The following is a 20,798-nucleotide window of genomic DNA, read 5'->3' as shown; positions in this document are numbered from 1 at the left end:
CGCGAGGCAGGACGTGTCCGGCCGCGCCGGGCAGGGGGAGCTGAGCTGTGAGGGGGGCGGCGACGTAGAGGGCGTCGGGGCCAGGCGATCTCGGCCGCGCTGAGCCTTGGAAGGCCGAGGCCTACTTTTGCGGGCATCATTTTTGGGCCAGCTCGGCGAGTGGCGCCCTCATGTGCGCGATTACGCGGCGGACAAACCACCCCGGCGGCGGCAGCCTCATGTGCGCGCTAATCAGGGCTATTTATGGGAGGCGAGGAGCCACATAGCGTGGCCATGATGGAGCTTAGCTGGGGTGTAAGCAAGGGGGTAAGCCGGTAAGCCCTGCACTACACTTATGCCGCCAGCTTGGCACCGAGCGATCAGCTCCGGCGACGCCCATCGCTGCCGCTACCACCACCAGGCGGCCAGGCCCGTGTATGGACCAAGGCCACTGCCACGTGGTGCCCCGCCGGACGTGGGCAAGCACTGCGTGGTCCGCGGCACGTGGAGTAGAGGCCTGTGGTTCGGGCTTTCGGCTGCGTCCACTGTCCGTCTGTCCCTGAGGCTGTCCGGGAAAGCTACGAGCCACACCTACGACTACGAGCACCCTGGACAGGCGCCGCGGTCGGGCCATGCTGGCCTGAGCAAAGCTCAAAGGCGCGGGACGGCGAGGACGTACTACATCAGAGTGAAATGGACCAAACAGGCTTAGCAAAATAGCTAGTGCAATGCTACCATTCAAAGGGGAAAACGAGCTACAACTTGTGACGCTGCATTAACAGCAGTTCACTGCTTCGTGTTCACCACTCACACTTTTCTACAGGGAAAAAAAGGTTCGTACACCCACCGGAAATATCAGGAACGATCTGCGCTGTCTGAATGCTAGCAAACAGCCAAACAGATAGAGGCGAAACCCTAACAAAACAAATGACCAAAATCTCCTGTTACATGGGTGTTTTCCAGGTTTCACTGTGATGGCGTTGCCTGTTTATCTGTGCTTGTTTCGACGCGCAGGCTGTTTTCACGATGGTAGAGAGACTTTGCACCCTGAATTTGCACGAAAAATTGTTATTGAAGATTTGAAGTACTAAACCAACTAGAGACAAGATGTGATGAAAGATTAATCCAAAGCTGACGAGTCATAAGCTTTATGGCTCGCAGCAAAGTAGATGAAGCAGCAGAATAAGAATAGAAGGTACCTGGAATATTGTCCCAAGTTTTTTCAAGGCTTTGGCTCGCAACTTCAGAACCTCTTTGGGGACCGTGCTATCTTTCAGAACCTGAACACCAAAGATCATAATTTAATTCCAATACGCGTAGTGGCATGTACATGCAATGTTTGATCCAAGAACCCGGGGTCACTCGGGCTTACCGCTTGGCAGACACGTGAAAGCGTCGACTCAATATCAACCACATTAATCTTCCATAGTGAACTCAGCATGGCCTCCTTTTTCTCCTCGAAACTCTTCATAAGCTCCTCTTCATTGTTCTCACTTCCCTCCATCTTTTTCATTCCTTCTTGGAGTTGTATTAGAGAGATAGCACCTACAAAAGAAACTCATTATCAGGGATGATCCCCCTTGTGATCTAAACAAAGCACTAAAGGATGTCCTCGGAAGTACCTGAAGCAGCATTAACCTGTGATTTAATGTGGTGACCTTTGTCCCTAACCCACTCAGCTATGAACGGTACACCCATATAAATCTTACTCTTTCCAAGTTCTCTTGCTGCTTGCCGCACATAAATATACCCAATAGTGTGAAGCATAGCCTCTCCAAATGCTGAAATTTTTGTTTGAAACAAGTTAGCAGCTTGGAAAGCCAATACTGAAATATCAAATGTTCAATGAATAAGATAAAAAAATCAGAGGACCACCATCACTGCGGTGGGGCAATAGGGTGTCCTATATTCCTCTACAGGTTTACATGACCCATAAAAGATATGATCTATGTAAATGAGACTAAATACACTGTGTCTATTTGATGTTGGGTAAACGAAATGAAGCATCCACAAGAAGCAGATGTGGTCCACTTGAAAACATCACATAATGGTAGGGACAGAAAACAAACACAAAATCGCATGATATACCTGCTTCAGATAAACGCCGACCTTCTGCACTGGCCCAGCTCACAAACTCTTCCTTTCTCCCATCTACATATGGTTGAAGACGGTCCTTTAGGCTCTGAGTGAGCTTTTGTTCTCTTTCTTTTTGTAATTCCTATACCATAGAAAATTTAACAAGGTTCAACTTATAAGTATTGATCTGGATCCTAAATCGAACAATACTCTAATGCAATTGCTTCGGAAAAATAGCAGGAAGGAACATACCTTTATCTTTTCTTGAACCTTTGCTCTTGCCTCTTGACTGTTTGAGTTTTCATCAACTTCCACTGAAGCTATAGATGCTAGAGCAAGCTGGCCAACATAATCTTCAAAGTAGTCACTTCCAAAAAGCATCCCAAATACAGCAGCAGGATCTACCATGTTATCCCTGAATGAGGTGTTAAGCAATTGAGTAAGAAAACAACTTATAGAACAAGGCACAAGTAATTGCATTAAATTTTGAATAGAAGTACTAGCATTTTATGAAAAGTTTATGTTTCAAAAAGAATGGCACGATTGCAATTGAGCTTCCAAACAGTAGCCAATCTTCTGCTTTGTGTTTTCCTCCCTAAAGCAGGCACTCTTATATAGCTCATGAATTTTGATGGTATCTATCAATCATCAGCCCCGTCATATTTTGTGCCCCAAACCAGATAGATCACTTCATTTTGAATAATCATTGAACATGCCACCTCTTCCACAGAAAATATATAGTTATTATTTATCAAGTCTCAGATATAGTTCATGACTTACTGGGGAATACCCTCCTTTCCATACTTATCATAAGCCTCCTTTTTCCCAGGATCACTTAGGACTTGATAGGCCTCCCCAAGTTCCTGTTAAAATCAAGCAATGTAATTCAATATTTCGTAGCAGGCAAACCAAGGAGAGATGATCCATCCCAAAGAGTAAATCATGTACAATGCAGTCAATGATTCCGGTATTAAATTGAAGAAGACCAGACCAGTGAGAAGCAACAGCCTGACCCCATTCAGAAAATGAAGCATCATCAGAGACGTTTGTAGCTAACAGCTTATTAGATGGTAATAACCAAATTCTGTCCCATGGCAACTAAGAATAGATGCTCCACTGCAAAACTACGCTATTCCTAGAAAAATTCGAAAAAAAAAGCTTCAGAAGATTCATCATTCATGATTACTTCTAGCCCGGAGCCAGATAGCCTCGATGGCGCATAGGAATATGCATTGCCCTTTGTTCGCTGGTTCCATCTTCTAAGAATTTTATCTTCCGAAGGACACACCATGTCATCAGTGGGCAGCTAACGGTATATAACGGATCAAACACTGAAAACCTACCTGGAATTTCTGTGCGGCGTCGGGGTTCCCAGGATTCTTGTCCGGATGCACCAGCTTCGCCTGGAGAAAACAGGCACCCAGCAATTGAGAAAAGGCGGGCTCAATAGCTACCTACCAACCCGCACCATTACATGCAACTGGAGGCAACGGCAGCCAGAAGGGGGCGGCGGGGCGCGGAGCGAAGGGATGAGTAACCTTGAGGTAATACGCCTTCTTGATCTCGGCGGGGGACGCGTCGACGCTGACCCCGAGGACGTCGTAGTAGGCGCTCTCCTTCACCATGGCGGGAAGCCCCCTGGATCTCGCCGCCGGCAGCTCCGAAGCTACAGGCACCGACGGACGTTAGCGCCAAGAGGGTAATGGCGAGGAATCGGTGAATCAATCCGGAAGAGGAGGTTCCGTACCAGGGTTGTCCCGGCCTTCTAGAAAGTTCCGGGGGAATTGGGGAACAGGAATAGGATCACCGGATTTGGGGAGGCTTTCTAGGAAGGCAGGCCAAGTGGGATGCGGTCGAGATCGTCGCCTGGGAGGGGAGGGGAGGGGAGGGGAGGAGGGGGTTTTTACATTTTTATCATTATAATGAATTACACTCATCAAATTATCACTATTACGATGGCACCTACATCTATACCATAAGAGAGAAGTTTGACTTACAAATTTATCACATTTGAGGATGTGGCAGCCACGAGGCCGGTCCACGCTGGCGCTGAGTCAGCAGGCACCGACGCCGTTCGGCCCCCGTTACTGGGCGCTGGGCCCGGTTGACGCCGCCGCCGCTAACCCTATCCGGCCGAATCGATCCCCCCCCTCTCCTCCCACTTCCACCGCAGTCTTCTTCTTCCTCCTCTTGCCGCGCTGCTCCTTCGCTGCTCGCCCCGCCGCCGCCTCCAGCTCCCCTCCCCCCGTCCCTGCGCCAAGGTGGCCATGTCCGACAGGGCAGAGTCTTCGAGCGCTAGTAGGTCAGGGAGGAGGCAGGAACGCGGCTGTAGCTCAACGCGCGTGCATGCTGTGGCGTATCCAACCGGCAAAGAATCTGGACTTCCTTTGATTGAATGCCCCGACTGCGGCCTAGCCCGTGTGATCGAGCTTCGCGCGAAGAAAGATACAGTCAACAACGGGCGGACCTTCTTCAAGTGTCCGAGGAATGGGGTCAGTTTCTCCATCCCTCTATGTTAGTTTGTTTGGCGATTTGATTTGGAGCATCACAGTTTCGATTTGGTGGTGTTTGCAGAATCCGAAGTATTGTGACTTCTACCGATTTCAGAAGGATTACTTGGATGAGCTGATTCTCAAGAAGATTGTCATTATCAAGTGTGAGCAGATCGAAGAAGTGGAAGAAGGATCGCACGGCAGCATGAACGATGAGGAAGAGAACCGCAGTAGGCTAGAGAAGTTAGAGAATCTGACATGGAAAATGAATTGTGTGTTTGTTGTTTTCGGCATTGTTGTGTTAGCAATAGTTGTGAGATCAGTTGTAATGGCTTGAGTTGAGCATTGTGTTTGTTGGAGCCTGATGTATGAACCATTATCTGATGTATGAATCTTTTGCAATGCACCAGATGTATGAATCTCTTGCAATGAACCTGATGTATGAACCATTTGCAATGAAACATATTCTGGCAACTTGAGTCCATAACATCCCTAACATTAGATAGCAATTGTTGGCATACATATTGTTTTGTGGCATTACAGACCATCATCTAGCATCTCCAACAAAGTGGGTTTGTGCCTAACATTACATAATAATAAGGCCATGCAAGAGACAGTTTTGGCCGTTCAAAAGATTGTTTTGGCAAAAGAAGAAGAGTGAGGCTGGTCATTTCTTCTTTGTGGCTCCTTTCTTCTCAGGTGTCTTCTTCACCTTAGTTGCCAACTTTTTCTTCTTTGGAGTCATCTTCCTAGGTGCTTGCACTTCAACCTCCAGAGCATTTCCAGGAAATAGGGACCTGTGCAAAGTTATGCTAATGGTTATGCTAATGGTTCATGTGTTGCAAAAGTGTTGTTGCATTTCAGAACAAAAAGTACCTCCTAGTTGTTGTTGTCTGATTAGTGGCTTCTGGGAGTACAACTTCTAAGGCCATCACATGTTCCTCCTCAGCACCTTGTGATGTTGAAGCTGCAAGTCTTGTAGCTTCTCTTTCTTGCCTTGCTGCTGCTTCTGCTGCTTCCCTTGCTGATGCAGCCTTGAGCTCAGCTTCCATTGCTTCTTTCCTTGCCTTTTCTGCTGCTTCTCTTGCAACAGCTGCTCTGGTCCTTGGAGTTGTTGTTGGTTCTTCAGTAGCAGTATCTTTCTTGCTTTTTTTTCCTCCCAGCCTTGGCTTTGGTCTTTTTTGTTCTCTTTCTGCATTAGTGATAGCATCAGCTTAGTATGATATGGCAAGGTGAAACACAAAAAAAAAAGATTAGAAAGAACCTTTTCTTGGTGCCGGTCAGTGGACATCTCCAGCTGCCAGCCCTATGACCAAGCTCTGTGCAGTTAGGACACCTCACTTGCCTAGTTGCCTTACCACCTGTCTCCCTAGCCGACTTGATTTTATTTTTTCTCAGTCTTCCACATGTTCTCTTCTTCTGGCATGGAGGGTACAGTTTGAACCCTTTATCCACCTCAGGCCACTGGTTCCTGTCTGTGATGTTTGGAATTATGCCATCATATGCTGCTTAAAACTTTTGCACTGAGTAGTAGTGGTCAACAAACTTCCCCATGTTTGGTTGCCTAGTGCTAGTGATCACAGCCAAGGCATGTGGACATGGTTGTCCAGTTATCTGCCACTGCCTACATGTGCATATTTTTTGAGATAGGTACACCACATGCCTTCTAACTTCTTCATCCTTGTAGACTTCTGTAACCTCAGCCTGGTCTGGGTGGCCCTTGGAAATCTTTAGGTGACCTAATCCTCTAGATGCTGCATTTAGTTGATGGATAATCCCAGGTAGTATACCAGGTGGCAAAGCTCTAGAAATCTTCCTTCTTTTGGCAAACAAGATGATTATCTTCTCTCTTATTGCATCTGCCATGCAATGCACAGGAAGATCTTTGTGCTCTTTAATCCAAGAATTCCATGCTTCTGCTAAATTGTTGTTGATATAGTCACACTTGATGTCATCTGAGAATTTACTTCTAGCCCAAAGAAATGGATGGTGCAGTGTCAGCCATTTCTGCACATCTGGACTAGCTTCCAAGACTTTATCAAAGAAGTACTTGAATTTGTGAGCTGAATAGGCTCTAGCTGCAGGCCACATGTTATCATACACATCACCAGTGTAGTATTTTTTCATGTTATCCATCAAGTGCCTGAAGCATTCTCTCATCTCTGCATGTGGAAACACTGCCTTCACAGATGATTCCAACCCTTTACATGCATCAGTGCAGATGGCTAGCTTATCCATGGAACCAATAGCCTTTCTAAGTTGTTCCATAAACCAAATCCAATTTTCCTTGTCCTCTGAATCAAACAATCCAAATGCCACAGGAAACATCCAATTGTGGCCATCTAAACCTAAGGCTGCTGGCATGTGACCATTCCACATCCCATTGAGTGCAGTGGAATCTATACTAAGGTAAGGCCTGCAACCATTCAGAAAGCCATCTATACTTGCTTTGAATGCACAGAAAAATCTGCTAAACCTAATCTTTCCATCATTGGGGTCAGTGACAGTAGCTATCTCTATAACACTCCCAGGTGATCTCAACTCTATCTCAGCCTTAAACCTATACAACCAATCAAATGAATCATCCCACTTACCAAAAAGCTTATCAGCTGCACTCTGCCTACCATTGTACACTGTCTGATATGGTATCTCAATCTAGTACTTGTAATTAAGCTCTTCTTGGAGTTCTTTTGCCCCCATCTGTGGGTCCCTCTTGAGAAGTGGGATTGCTCTCTCTGCCACCCAACCTATATTGGCCATCTTGCTTACAACCCTTTGGGTAGATGCACAATTATGGTCCCCTTGATTAATTTGAATCTGCATATTGAAAAACAAAATGTCAGAGATGATCTCAAAAAAATAGTTTATTTACATAAAAAAAATTATACCCTGACACTGCCATCATGTTGGGTTCTAGCCCTAATAATCCATGGGCAGCCAACAGCAGAACATTTAGCCCTGAACCTGTCTTTGTCTGAATGCTCAGTATCATACTCAAACTCATGAACTATTGCATGCTGCCTAACAGCTAGCCTGAACTCCTTCATGCTGGGATACAATGTGCCAACACTCATTTCTGGATTATCCCTATCCCATTCATGCATTGGTTCTTCATGGACTGTGTCATCAACATTAACAGCGGCTTCCTCCATATCAGCATGCATCTCTGCTGACATGCCTGGGATGGGCACCTCTTCTGTACCTTCTTCTGGTGTTGGCTCTACATCTTCAAATCCCATTGCCTCATAAACCTTGTCCTCATCAGCAACGGCTTGTGCAAGACCATCATAATCAGCCTGCCCTATTACTGTTAGAGTAGTCCAGTCAACTGCTATAGGCAAATCAGTAGGTGCTTGTTCTGGGGAACTGTAGGTATCACCATAACCTTCAGCATCATCAGCACTTTGTCCTCCATTACGCTCACTAGTGACACCAGAGACACATCTACCTTTTGAAGCACCTGAGCTGGCATTTTCAGTGTAGCCATCCTTCGTCACAACATCTACTGCAATCACAGCCAACCTCTCATTCCATCTGTCCCGAATCATCTGGTCAAAGTGCTCATCCCTCCTAATCTTCCACTTAGACCCAGTATCTTGGTCAAGAACCCACAATGCAAGTGTTTGAGATGGCCCCCAGATTATTTTTGTTGCTAACTCATCGTGGAATTGGGCCAACGAATACTTGCAGTTTCTATTCAGCCATAGGTCATGTTGCTGCTCGGCCATATCAACTAGGCCGTACTCGCCATCAGCCACAAACTTAGCAACCTTAACCACTAGTCTAAACGCATTGCCAGGATCGATCCTGGCATCAGGGTAAACAATCAAAAAGAAATGAGGAATTAGACGCGACCAACTCCTAAATTCATCCTAGACAGTTCTGTTCAGTACGAACTTACCAAGGAGGGCATTCACTGCTACCCATTGCGACACAACCACCTCTCCCACTACATCAGAAGCCAAAGAAACAATGGAAAACGATCATCCCAGGAATGCAAAGGCCCAACACAAACTTGGCGTCCATGATATCTAACCCTAAGTCCAATGCAAACTGGATCATGGCGCACCGCGTGGCCGAGTTAAGGGTACATACCTTTAATCCGTCACGGAAGGCCAGGGGACATGGCCACCTTGGCGCAGGGACGGGGGGAGGGGAGCTGGAGGCGGCGGCGGGGCGAGCAGCGAAGAAGGAGCAGCGCGGCAAGAGGAGGAAGAAGAAGACTGCGGCGGAAGGAAGTGGGAGGAGAGGGGGGGATCGATTCGGCCGGATAGGGTTAGCGGCGGCGGCGTCAACCGAGCCCAGCGCCCAGTAACGGGGGCCGAACGGTGTCGGTGCCTGCTGACTCAGCGCCAGCGTGGACCGGCCTCGTGGCTGCCACATCCTCAAATGTGGTAAATTTGTAAGTCAAACTTCTCTCTTATGGTATAGATGTAGGTGCCATCGTAATAGTGATAATCTGATGAGTGCAATTCGTTATAATGGTAAAAATGTAAAAACCTCGGGGAGGAGGGAGAGGAGAATCGTCGTGGTGACGGGACGCGGTGCGGTCGTGTTGTGTGTGTGTGTGGAGTGTTGGGGGGAGGAGATGCCACCAAGTAGAGATGGAGAAAGAGATCATCGAAGGAAGCCTGAGAGCAGGTGTCCGAGCTCCCAAAAAACGAGAGAGTCCCCTCTTTGACTTCTTCTTGAGTCAGCTATATATATATATATAGGAAGAGACGATGTGGCACCGGTCCCTCGATGAATACAATATTTACAAATAAACCCTTGTGTCATCATACGAGGCCCATTTACAATATGGGTTGGACCATTCCCCCAACAGTAGCCCCTCGTCTACTTTGGTTTGATGGATACAACAAAGCACAGTAGCTGAATTTACAAGAAGTGACCCAGATCCATCTATGACTTTAGAGTCTTGGTTTCCGGGCGCTCTCACCCTTTGCGCCGGATGAGTCTCGTCGCATCTTCGGATCACTCTTCGTCGTCGCCGAAGTAGAGAGGCGAGCCGGAGTCGCCGTCGCGGAAGTCGAAGGCGAGCCCCTCGGGTCGAGCTCTGCCGACGCAGGCGAAGGCCGAAGTCATCATCGCCGAAGTAGAAAGTGAGCCCCTCGGGTCGAGCTCTACCGACGCGGGCGAAGGCCGAAGTCGTCGCTCGCCGAAGGCAGACGGCGAGCCCCTTAAGCCGAACTCCATCGGCGAGGGCGAAGCCGAAGTCGCGGTCGCCGAAGTAGAAGGCGAGCCCCTCGAGCCGAACTCTGTCGACGAAGGCGAAGCCGAAGTTGCGGTCACCGAAGTAGAAGGCGAGCCCCTCGAGCCGAACTCTGTCGACGAAGGCGAAGCCGAAGTTGCGAAGCCGAAGTCGCGGTCGCCGAAGTAGACGGCGAGCCCCTCGAGCCGAACTCTGTCGACGAGGGCGAAGCCAAAGTCGCGGTCGCTGAAGTAGACGGCGAGCTGAAGCGTCCCTCATAAGAGAAGACTTAAATGTGATACAAACATCAGTCCCAGGAGGCTGATGACACATTTATTACATCAGATGGTTCATTATCGTACAACTCTATGCGGTAGTGAGCAAAGGAGCGCCACTATCGCGAGGATTACAATCCACACACACGCAACGATATTAAATATAAAAAGAAAATCATCAGAGTCTTGCGCCATGCGGTAACTCCTGCAGGTGACCCTAATCCACAAGCAAGGCTGGGTACAGGACGATACCCCTACTCAACGTCGTCGGGTACAAAGTCTGGATCTTCTTGTGTAAAAATAAAGAATGAGGTGAGTACAAACGTACTCAGCAAGTCCAACCACACCCACGGAGGGGGTATAAACAAAATATAATGCACAGGGTAAATCAAGGATAAGGCTAGGGTTTGATTTGCGGAAAGTAATATTTTATGTAGGGGTTCATTTGAAAAAAAAACATTTTCCAAAACTAGTTTTCTTGTACCGAGTAACACGAAGGGTTGATCCACACAGGATCCAAGTTTTAAACTGCTACCGGACTCCTCATCCGCCGTAGCACACGGCACAACTGCCGGACACATTTCCAAAACAACTCACGCCAACCCATCCCACAAAAAACACTAGTTATGTGACCACACCGTAACTTGCCCAGTACCGTGGGCACGGCTATTCTAATAGATTCTTAACTCTGCAGAGGTGTGCAACTTTACCCACAAGTGGGGTACCACAACTCGATCACTTTAGTGTCGGTGCAGATCCCAACAAAGCCATTACCCACCTTAGTTAGACCTGACTAGCCATCACGGGATGCGCCAAGGGGTTATCGACCTATCACAGAGGTTCTAATCGGGGCATAAGTCACACAGAGCTAATCCCTTCTCCTTGGTTACCCGTTGCTCTCAGCTCTCCTGATGGCTATCAGACTAACTAGTGGGGTTTATGCTAAGCCGTTGCCCATACAGCGGTCGAGTGGTTTGCACGATAGTGGAGTTAGGTGAGATGACACACCAACTCGGTCCTTAGGGGTGACAAGATGGATATCTCCCTTCCTTGCTCTGCCACACAGGCACAAGCACACCAAACAACAAATCACACAGAAATGTCATCCATCCCGTCTAGACTTATCTTTTCGAAAATCCACTTTTATCCCTTCCCACACACACACCCTTTTCTTTATAAAACAAGTGGTATAAAGTATCGGGTCCTAAGCATTCTAGTATCGATTAACGTCCAAGCAAGATCAGACATTAATCTAGGAGGTCAAGGAATGATTATCACAAATCAAGGGGTGGCTATCCAACTGTATTTTCATGCAAGCAAAACATATGCAATTTTGTAAATCAGGCCAATAGGTTGTGTTTATAAAAACTAGGACAAAAGCATGCATCAAAGGATGGGATTGAACTTGCCGTCTTCGAATCCTTCGGGGAGGTCCTGGTCGAAGCTATGTCCTTCAGGCTCGGGGTCGCGAAACTGGTCCTCATTCGTTGGCTCGCAGTACTGCTCGTCAACGGACTCTCCTTCATTCACACCGTGGTCTACGACGCAAACAAACAAACACACAATCAAGAAAAAGAAATAAAAGTTTTACCGTTGAGCTCGAATCAGAAATAATTAAGATATGGAGATAGGAGTGATATTTTTGGGTGGTTTCTTAATGGCACGGCCCAAAACTATATTAGAAAGGCGTGGCAAAGTTTCGGGTCGATCGGAGTTGTTTTGGCGCCTGAAATGATAAGTTAACGGGTTAATTAGGGGTCCGAGGGCTCATTTGCGAATTGTTTTTGGAATGGAAGGGACTTGGTTGTAATTTCTGGAAAGGTTTGGGTTATTCGGGAAAAGGGTAGGGTCCTATTTATAATTAAGTTTATACAGCAGAGGATTTGTTTGTAAATCTAGTAAAGGACAGGGCTTTATTTGCAAAACCCCAAAGGGTGGAAGGGTTCTTGAGAGCAATGCACATCCTTAATATATACTGAATATCTTCCTCAAAAAATCCCCGTGGAGGAAAATAGAAGATATGATATATTTTCTTGTATTGATATTGCCTCATTAAAAACTTTTATATGAGAAACCCCAAGGAAAATACTCATAAAAAAAAGAGTGCAATATAATACCTAATAGGTAAAATTAGGAGGACACTCCCCCTGAACCTTACAAATGTCAATGTCATCACGTACCAATTCAACAAACACTTTCCAAGTGTGAAATATGGTAGAGACTTTATCATAAATTTGCGAAATAATCGTATATCTAATTTGCACGTATTTATCTCTTAAATGTATTGTGATACATAAGGATTAACCATTCGTGAGCGATAATGCAATATTGCATTCACATAACCTGTTTGCATCCAAGCAATACAAGTAACCATATTTTGATAAATAAAGTTAGTGATCACAATGATCCCTCAATGAAATCAAACATACATATGTTACATTTCTGAATGATATGTGAGAATAATCATTAGAGTCTATGCAACCTCTATGAAAATTCTATCACAAAGACATCAGTCAGTGATACGCATTAACGGAGATTAGTTGTGCAGTATCTTCATATCCATTTATGATCCTATAGAACTCATTCAATGATAAGTTACCACATAGATATCCATTGATATCTTCTAACTTCTGCCACAAAGGTCTTATTGGAGTAGCGCTATTTTGAGCTAGCAAAATGCAATATCAGACCTGTTGCAACTTGCAAAATACATGAGCGCTTTGTTGGTACTACGTTCAAACACAGGGACAAAATTATAACAATCCATATTTAGGGACTAAACGATCATAAGAGCTGATGGATATGATCATCCAATATCATCATATATTGGTGTACTGATGGATGGTTAAGTTAAAGAGACTTAAGTCTGACTTGGTTTTGCCCAAATCTTAATCTCATAATCCATCATAAGATGATTGCATAATTAACTATGTGATTGAAATGACACAAAATCCATTCGGGATTTCAATACGAACACATCTATACAACCATTGTTGGGAGTACACCTTCAGAGGAAGAACTCACCCAATTAGTGTACCACAAATACTGACTACATCAAATCATGCATTGGCTTGAGTTGTACACGATGTATGTTGCAATTTTAATTACTAACACGAAGTCCATTAACTTATGTATCCAAATCCATCAAATTCTAAAGATCTGCCATGATCAAATGTAGAAATATAATTTTCACATATCAAGGTCTCTGCGTGAAACCATATGCTACAAGCTCTTGCTTTCTCACCACCATGCTTCTATCAAGAAAGCATTGTGAGAGTCACATATTACTCAATCATTATTTAACGAGAGCGATTCTCCTCAATTGCCACCTTTCATTTAACCCAAAGTAAACATCAAAGCGCTCTTGCCTAGGACTTTTGGTCTGGATCCAGTAGGTGTACGGCAATCCAAGATGGAGAAATATCGACATTGTAGACTTTATATAATTAGTTCAATATCACCAATATTTCTTGTGAAAATATTAACCCTCGAACTCCATGTCACTTCAAGACTGATCACGGGCCACTTGATCCGATAAATCCGACCCAACCTGTCCAAAAAAATCCAATCCGACCCGATAAAATATTTTTAATAGACAAACTTTAGGGGGAATAAGAGAGACATAAAATGCAATGACAGCAGTAGCGTGGGGTTGTTGAGCCGTAGTAGGCCTGATCAAATCTCGGGCCAGGGCGGGTTCGGGTCGGGCTGAATGAAACCCAACATGTTTTTCTACTGGCCTGAACCCGACCTGAGCCTCGGGCTCGAAATTCTGGCCCGTGTCGGCCCGACGTCTGGCCCGACAGCTCGCGGGCTGGCTCGTGGCCCGAAAATATTCAGATCAGATCTTGGAAGAGGGCTCTGCTGGCGCCTAGCTTCTGTACCGCAGAGCTGACTGGTCATCGCTCCGCCTTGCCGCTGCGATGCCTGGCTGCCGCGCAGCCGCACCACCACACCGCCTAGCCGTCGTGCTGTCGTACCCCCGCGAGCCATCGCACCGCCTGGCCATTGCGCCGCTGTGAGCACCAGTCACCGCACCGGCAGCTTGCGAGAAGGCGCTCGGCACCTCTGGAGGCCCGTGCACACTGTGAGCTAGAGTAAAATTTTTATAATTATTGGATCATGTTTGACTGAGCTATAGATTTATCTATATAAACCTAGATAAATCTAGACCAATTTATAGTTAAACCTAGATAAATCAATAACTCAGTCATACATGATTCGATAATCATAAATTGTTTACTACATCTTAATCATATAATGATTATACCACCATAAAATTTTCATCGTAATTTGATGATGGAGACTATAACTATAAATTAATTACAAAAAATCATATATCTAAAACTACAAAAAAAATTATACTAAAGTATATCATATAATATGTTCAATGTGGAGATCTACTTACTTGGAGTTCAACAAAATTAGATTTTCTCTTTTATGATTTTTTTGTGATTTATTGTGATTTTTCAAAGATTTAGTCAAAATAAAAAATAAAAAAAATAGAAAAACCGCTGCCACTGCACCCTAAAACCGCTCAGGAGGTTATTTGAACGATTTTGTGAGTCTGAGGAGGCTGAACGGATAGTTTTGTGGTCCAGGGAGGAAAAGTAGATTCGGCTCAAAGTCGAGGGAGGGCAAAAAAAAGAGTTTTTCCTTTCCTAAAAGAAACTCCTGCGCCATTCCTCCGCAGGGCTGCACGATCGCGTCATTTTTATTTTTATATTTTTCGAAAACATTTTTTACAGAAATATATTTTCAATTTTACAATTTACAGTTTTGTACCCCTACCGCCCTCCAGGGGGCGGCAGGGGGCCTGCCGGGCGGGCGGTAGGGACTTATATGTAAATAAAAAAAACTTATTTACGCGGACGCCCTTGGCGGGAGCCTGCCCCCCTGCCGGGCGGCAGGCCCCCTGCCGCCACTCCACTGGGCGGCAGGGGGCCTACCGCCCGGCAGGGGGGCGGCAGGCTCCCCACCACTGTATAAAGGCTTCTCTCCCCCCTCATTTGCTTCCCACGACATCCAGAGAGCGGGAGGGAGAGAGGAGGGGTGAGGGAGGGAGTTGTAACGGCGAAGCCCTGCCGGATTTTGGATCGTAATCGCAGGTAATAAATATTTCTCAACTTTCTCGATCTAAATTATTTGTATGTTTAATTCTATAATTAGTGTATGCAGCATTAATGATATTTTAGTGATTTAGGTAATGTTTTTAATATAATTTAGGTAGAATTAAGATTAGTTTTAAGAAAAGCCAATTAGGTCTACCAACCAATTTTGTGGTATTGATTAGTTGTTTAATGCGAGAAAAAAATTCGAGAAATAGTCAGAAATAGTAGAAAATGCAAGAAAATGTTAGAAAAGTTTATGAAAATGTAAGATAAATTGTAGAAAATGCAGAAAAATTTAGAAAATATTAGAAAAATATATTTATTAAAATATATTGTACAAAAACTGTAGGAAATAGAAGAAAATGTTAGAAAAGTTTAAGAAAATTTAAGATAAATTGTAGAAAAATGCAGAAAATTGTAGAAAATGCAGAAAAATTGTAGAAAATGAGAAAACTTATATTTTTTTTGTTAGGTATGGCCGAAGATGCGCCAGCTCTACTTGACAGAGTCATAAACTCGTCGCACCGGTCCTTCCTTGCAGTGGTTCAGCGCGTGAAACTTAACGTGATGCGTCCACGTCCACCAGCGGAGTTTGTTCCTGTTGACCCACGATGGGTGCCCAGGTGATATGTCGTCGGATTATGTTTCTAAGAATACGTTTGTTTCGTATACGTTTCGTACATAATGTACTTACCTTTGATCGTTCTATTTTTCAGGTTGAGTGAGGCTGGTCTTCTTACTATAGGTCGTCTTGCTGAGAGTGGTTCAGTAAAGCTGGACAGGTCCCTACTGACGGCTCTGGTTGATAGATGGAGGCCTGAGACAAACACCTTCCACCTCCCTTGTGGGGAGATGACACCGACCCTTCAGGACGTTGCGATGCTGCTGGGTCTTCCTATCAGTGGGGATGCCGTAGGGCCTCGCGTCGTCCCTCCTACGTGGTTGGACGATCTAGAAGAGTGTTTTGCAAATATTGACATCGCGATTGATGTAGAAGAGCACCCAAAAGCAACAGGGCCTGCCAAGGCATGGATCCTGCAGTTCCAGGTACATACTTTGTTTTGTTATTATTAATGTTAGAGTTATGCTTTTGACTAGTGCAGTTATGGTTTTATTTTATAATTGATCTCGTACTCATAAATGTTCATCTTATCTATGCAGCCCGACAATTTGGCACATGATGCTGATGATGATAGCGTCACTCGATCCCTTGAGGCATACCTATTGTGGTTGTTTGGATATATAATGTTCAACAACTCACACGGGGCCTATGTGGATAGGGTGCTTGTGCCTTACGCACAGGAGATCGCAGAGGCAGCTGTGGAGGAAATGCCTCAATACAGTTGGGGTTCAGCGGTACTTGCAGTCACGTACCGTGGCCTCTGCAAGGCATCGGTGCAAAATAAGCACAATGCAATTCTTACAGGATGTCCGATTCTGCTACAGCTTTGGTCGTACGAGAGGATAGCAATTGGTCGCCCGCTTGTCGACCACTCACCGTATGAGCTGGATATGTACGGTGACACCGAGGACGATAGGCCCACCATGGGGACTCTCTGGTACGCTCGTCAGGTACGGAAATGACTGCTACTCGTACTATTCTGTTGGCAATTCTGTTGCTTTGTTTCACCCTCTTTGTATTTCTTATTTGTACATATTATTATTAATTTTGTGCAGAAGAGATGGGCCCACGTACAGTCTCGTCGGGCCTATCCTGATTTTGTGGCTGAGTTTGATCGGTTGACACCTGAAGACGTCGTGTGGGAGCCCTACTCCGAGTTGGCTATAAACACTCGTGCACCGATCGGGATATCTTCGGTTTGCTTTCAGGACCAGGCCTTTTGGATGACAACTACAGCATTAGTGTACGACGTTTACATTGAGGCTCACTGCCCGGACAGAGTCAGGAGACAGTTCGGTCAAAGGCAGTTGTATCTTGTGCCGTCAGCATTGGATCGGGTCGAACGCCATGACCACAGGTAACAATTCATATACTACTTCAGTGGCTATGCATTATATAGTTAACTAATCATATTTGACTAAATTGTTTTCAATATTTAGTTTATCGAGGACTGGGCAACCCTTCTCCAACATGTGGGTGACAAGGGTGCAGCCTTGGGTCGATGGCTGGGACCAAGCAGAGAACAACGTGGCGCTTGCGACCCCTGCACACACGGAGGCTTCGTACAGGGTGTACCTGAGCTGGTACCAGCCTCAGACTCGTTGCCGCTTGATATATGCTGACATGCAACCACAGCCGCATGTTGCGACAGCACAGGATGGCTACGCACGACATAGGGATGAGGCATTAGCTGGGGCGGGGAGTCAAAGTTATCATCGCTTTTCAAATACTTTGGATTATAGTGTTAATGTCTTTCTTTTTCTTGCTTGCAGTTTGAAATGTGCAGGTTGATGGACGTAGATGCCAGGGCGAATTTGATGAGAATTCGAGCGGGATCTATGATGGATAGGAATGAGCAAGAGTAGGCCTGGACCCGAGTTTCACAAAGAGCCCATTCCATGCTTGAAGCCTTTGGTAGCCGGACATCGTACGATGACTCGTATGGTTCGTCTCAAGCCTCGACCTCGTTTCCTTGTGGTCCCACACAGCATCAGCCTTCCCAAACACCTTATTGGTCTCAGCAGCATTATCCAGGTACGTGATGATACTTACTGACTTCCTACTTTGAAGCCAACAATTAATTCTCAGTCCATACAGGTGATGCACACCCACCTTATCAACCTCACGGAGGGACTCAGTTTAGTACCATGGCACCAGCTGCAGGGATGTCATTTCAACCAACACAGGCACCACTACGACCTTTCGGTAAACATATAGTCGATATCTTAATTTCAATTAATTGTGGTATGCCGCCTAATTCCTTTTGTATTGACATATAGGATCACAACAGTTATATGATGCGGGACCTTCTTCGTATTACCCTACGGCGACAGCAGAAGGAACGCATATTACCCTACGGCGACAGCAGAAGGAACGCAAGGTAATTACCTAATCCGTAGCCCGAATTTATCATGTTCTTCTTATTTATATGAATATTTTAAATAATTTGAACGGTTTACAGGATCACACCACCAGCTTTCTGATATGGGTCATTCATCGTATTCACCACCAATAGATACTTATGATGAATATGTACCCGAATATATGACTTATAAGACGATGATTAAGATATCTTAATTGCTACTGTATAGGGCCCACACAGGATACCTTTGAGGCGAACTTCGAAGATTGGAGTTGGTTATTTTCTACACCTAACCCGCAGGCCGATACTACCTTCCAGACACCTGTGCCCACCGGACGTCCAGGTAGAGACGTAGGGCCTCCAGAGCGACACACCTACTCTACAGACCACGTCCACGCTCAGCGTAAAAGAGGTCGACATGGCCGGGGTGGTCGGGGTGGTTAGGATGTGCTTCTAGCTGTTTTTGTATTTTTGTTATGGACATGTCATCATGTTATACTTATTTCGTTCTCATACATCACCTATTTCGTTCTCATTTGCGTATGTGTGTGAATTGCTAGCTTATACTTTTCATATTCATGTTCTTTACTAATGGTTTTTATTTGTATCCATATCTAAAACACATCTAATGGCCACAGCAATTTTGCGGGGGAGCCTGTCGCCCCCCTGCCGGGCGGCAGGCCCCCTGCCGCCCAGTGGAGGGGGCGGCAGGCTCCCGCCAAGGGCGTCCGCGCAAATAATTTTTTTTATTTACATATAAATCCCTGCCGCCCTCCTGCCGGGCGGCAGGCCCCCTGCTGCCCCCTGGAGGGCGGTAGGAGTACAAAACTGTAAATTGTAAAATTGAAAATATATTTCTGTAAAAAATGTTTTCGAAAAATATAAAAATAAAAATGAGGCCTGCACGATCGGCCCGCGTGACGGTGTGCAACAAGCCCGCGTGCCGGAGAGAACAGATGCAATGGGTTGGGCCAGGCCTTCCTGTCGAGGAAAGAGTGGGGCTGTGGACAGGGGAGATCCTCGCGACGACGAAGAAAGAAGCGGCCGCATGAGCAATCAGAGACGACAGAGCTACAACTCTGCACTGTCCTACGGCGGTAGTCGCTCCTCGAGATGCCGTCCTGGCGTCCTCGTGTCGCCGCCGGCCGTTGCTGCTTGGTGCGTCCTCGTGTTCCTTTGTTTTCTGGCCTTGATTCAGATCTGCCGACCAGCCTCTCTTTCATCCTGGAGAGAATTGCCTATTTGACACCGAAAATTGTTGGGCTTGTCTATTTGACACACAAATTTGAATTCTGATCTATATGTCCTCAAGGCAAGTCCAGTTTTTGTTGCCTATTTAACACTACCGTCACTCCTGTTAGGAATCACCGTTAGAGTAATAGATGAGGCAAGGGGAATAGACCTAAATGCCCTTTGAGGAAAAGAAATCTCCTCTGTTTTCACCGTGCCGCTCGGCCTCGGCCTCGTCTCCTGATCCGCGGCCGCGCTAGAGCCGTTGGACACGGGCAACCTCATCCCGGGACCTGGGGCTCCCAGAGGACCTGGCCTGGGAGTGCCTGCTGCAGCTGGGGTTCGACCAGCTCCCCGCGGCGCGCCGCGTCTCACGTGGGTGGAAGGCGGAGGTCGAGTCGCCCTTCCACCACCGCCTCCGCCGGCCCCACCCGCACCTCGCACTCGCGCAGGCGCGGCCCCTGCTCGCGTGCTCCGGCCTGGCGCGCAAGTACGCCGCCGCCGGGGGCTACTCGTATCGCCTGGTTCTCCATGACCCGGCCGCCGGCACTGGACACCGCTGCCCACTCTCCCCGGCGCGCGGCCGCGGGGGGCGGCCTCCCGCTGTTCTGCCAGCACGCCGCGGACATCCGAGCAGATATGATCAGACAATGGATGAACACGAACTGCTCCTTGCAGATAGCATTATCTCTCAACAGCTGCTAATGGAACGCTGAGTGCTCTCTGACCTGAACATCTCCGGCATGGCAGCTGTGCCTAAACCTTTTTGTTAATCATGTACCTGCTCGGCTGCTCGCCCGATGCAATGCAATGTAAATTGTAACACCCGATGCACTATCATTCATCTTTTACAGAACTGCTACTGAACATTACCAAGCATCAATTTGCACCGATGCAAATGCCCACTGAACTGAACTGTCCTGCCGCTGATCAGGGGGGTAGTGTCAGCTGAAGAAGCTGCCTGTCCCCAGTCGCAATGCTTCTTTTTATGTATTGCACCCTTGAAAATGCAGAGTAAAAGAACAAGTAGTCGGCTATGCATGATGTATCTCTGGTTGGCAAGCAAAAGCTAAAGGGTCAACCATCCCGATCTGATGTTCGTGAGCTGCATTAACACCCTCATTAAGTGTTCTCAGACAAAAAGATTAAGCTGCAAGCTTGCAACTGCTCCAACAGGGACCCCCTAACCTCCTCAAGCTAACGGCAGACAAATGATCATATTTAAAATCGTCGGTGTTTCGTTTGAGGTAAATATCCTATAATTATATTTTCTAGTGGATTCTGCGTGTACCACCACTATGGCGAACAGGTGCAAGCGTTTATTTTCTGATGAGTACCTACCATTCCTTGAAAAGTTCCTGGACTTCTTTGTCTCCTGTGTGGCTGTATCTATGCATGTATCACAAGCCAAATTCCTAATTCCCATTTGAAAAACAAAAGAAACAATCTTTGTTGGAACC

At 46.3% G+C, this 20,798-nt stretch overlaps 1 protein-coding gene across 1 annotated transcript; it reads right to left on the bottom strand.

The window, feature by feature from the left end:
- Positions 1 to 696: 696 nt before the first annotated feature.
- On the bottom strand, positions 697 to 3,948 carry LOC120664760 (chaperone protein dnaJ 10-like). Its single transcript, XM_039944075.1, has 10 exons — positions 3,803 to 3,948; positions 3,594 to 3,721; positions 3,399 to 3,458; positions 2,836 to 2,918; positions 2,308 to 2,470; positions 2,068 to 2,197; positions 1,602 to 1,760; positions 1,352 to 1,524; positions 1,179 to 1,259; positions 697 to 1,026 (listed from the first exon to the last, which is right to left on the bottom strand). Exons 2-10 carry the CDS (start codon positions 3,678 to 3,680, stop codon positions 946 to 948), a joined length of 1,017 nt encoding a protein of 338 aa, XP_039800009.1. The 5' UTR covers positions 3,681 to 3,721; positions 3,803 to 3,948; the 3' UTR covers positions 697 to 945.
- Between the last annotated feature and the right edge of the window lie 16,850 nt (positions 3,949 to 20,798).

Source organism: Panicum virgatum, chromosome 3N (genome assembly GCF_016808335.1).
Source record: "Panicum virgatum strain AP13 chromosome 3N, P.virgatum_v5, whole genome shotgun sequence".
In the NCBI taxonomy this organism is placed as follows: Eukaryota; Viridiplantae; Streptophyta; class Magnoliopsida; order Poales; family Poaceae; genus Panicum; species Panicum virgatum.
This window is presented reverse-complemented; position numbering and strand designations above follow the sequence as displayed.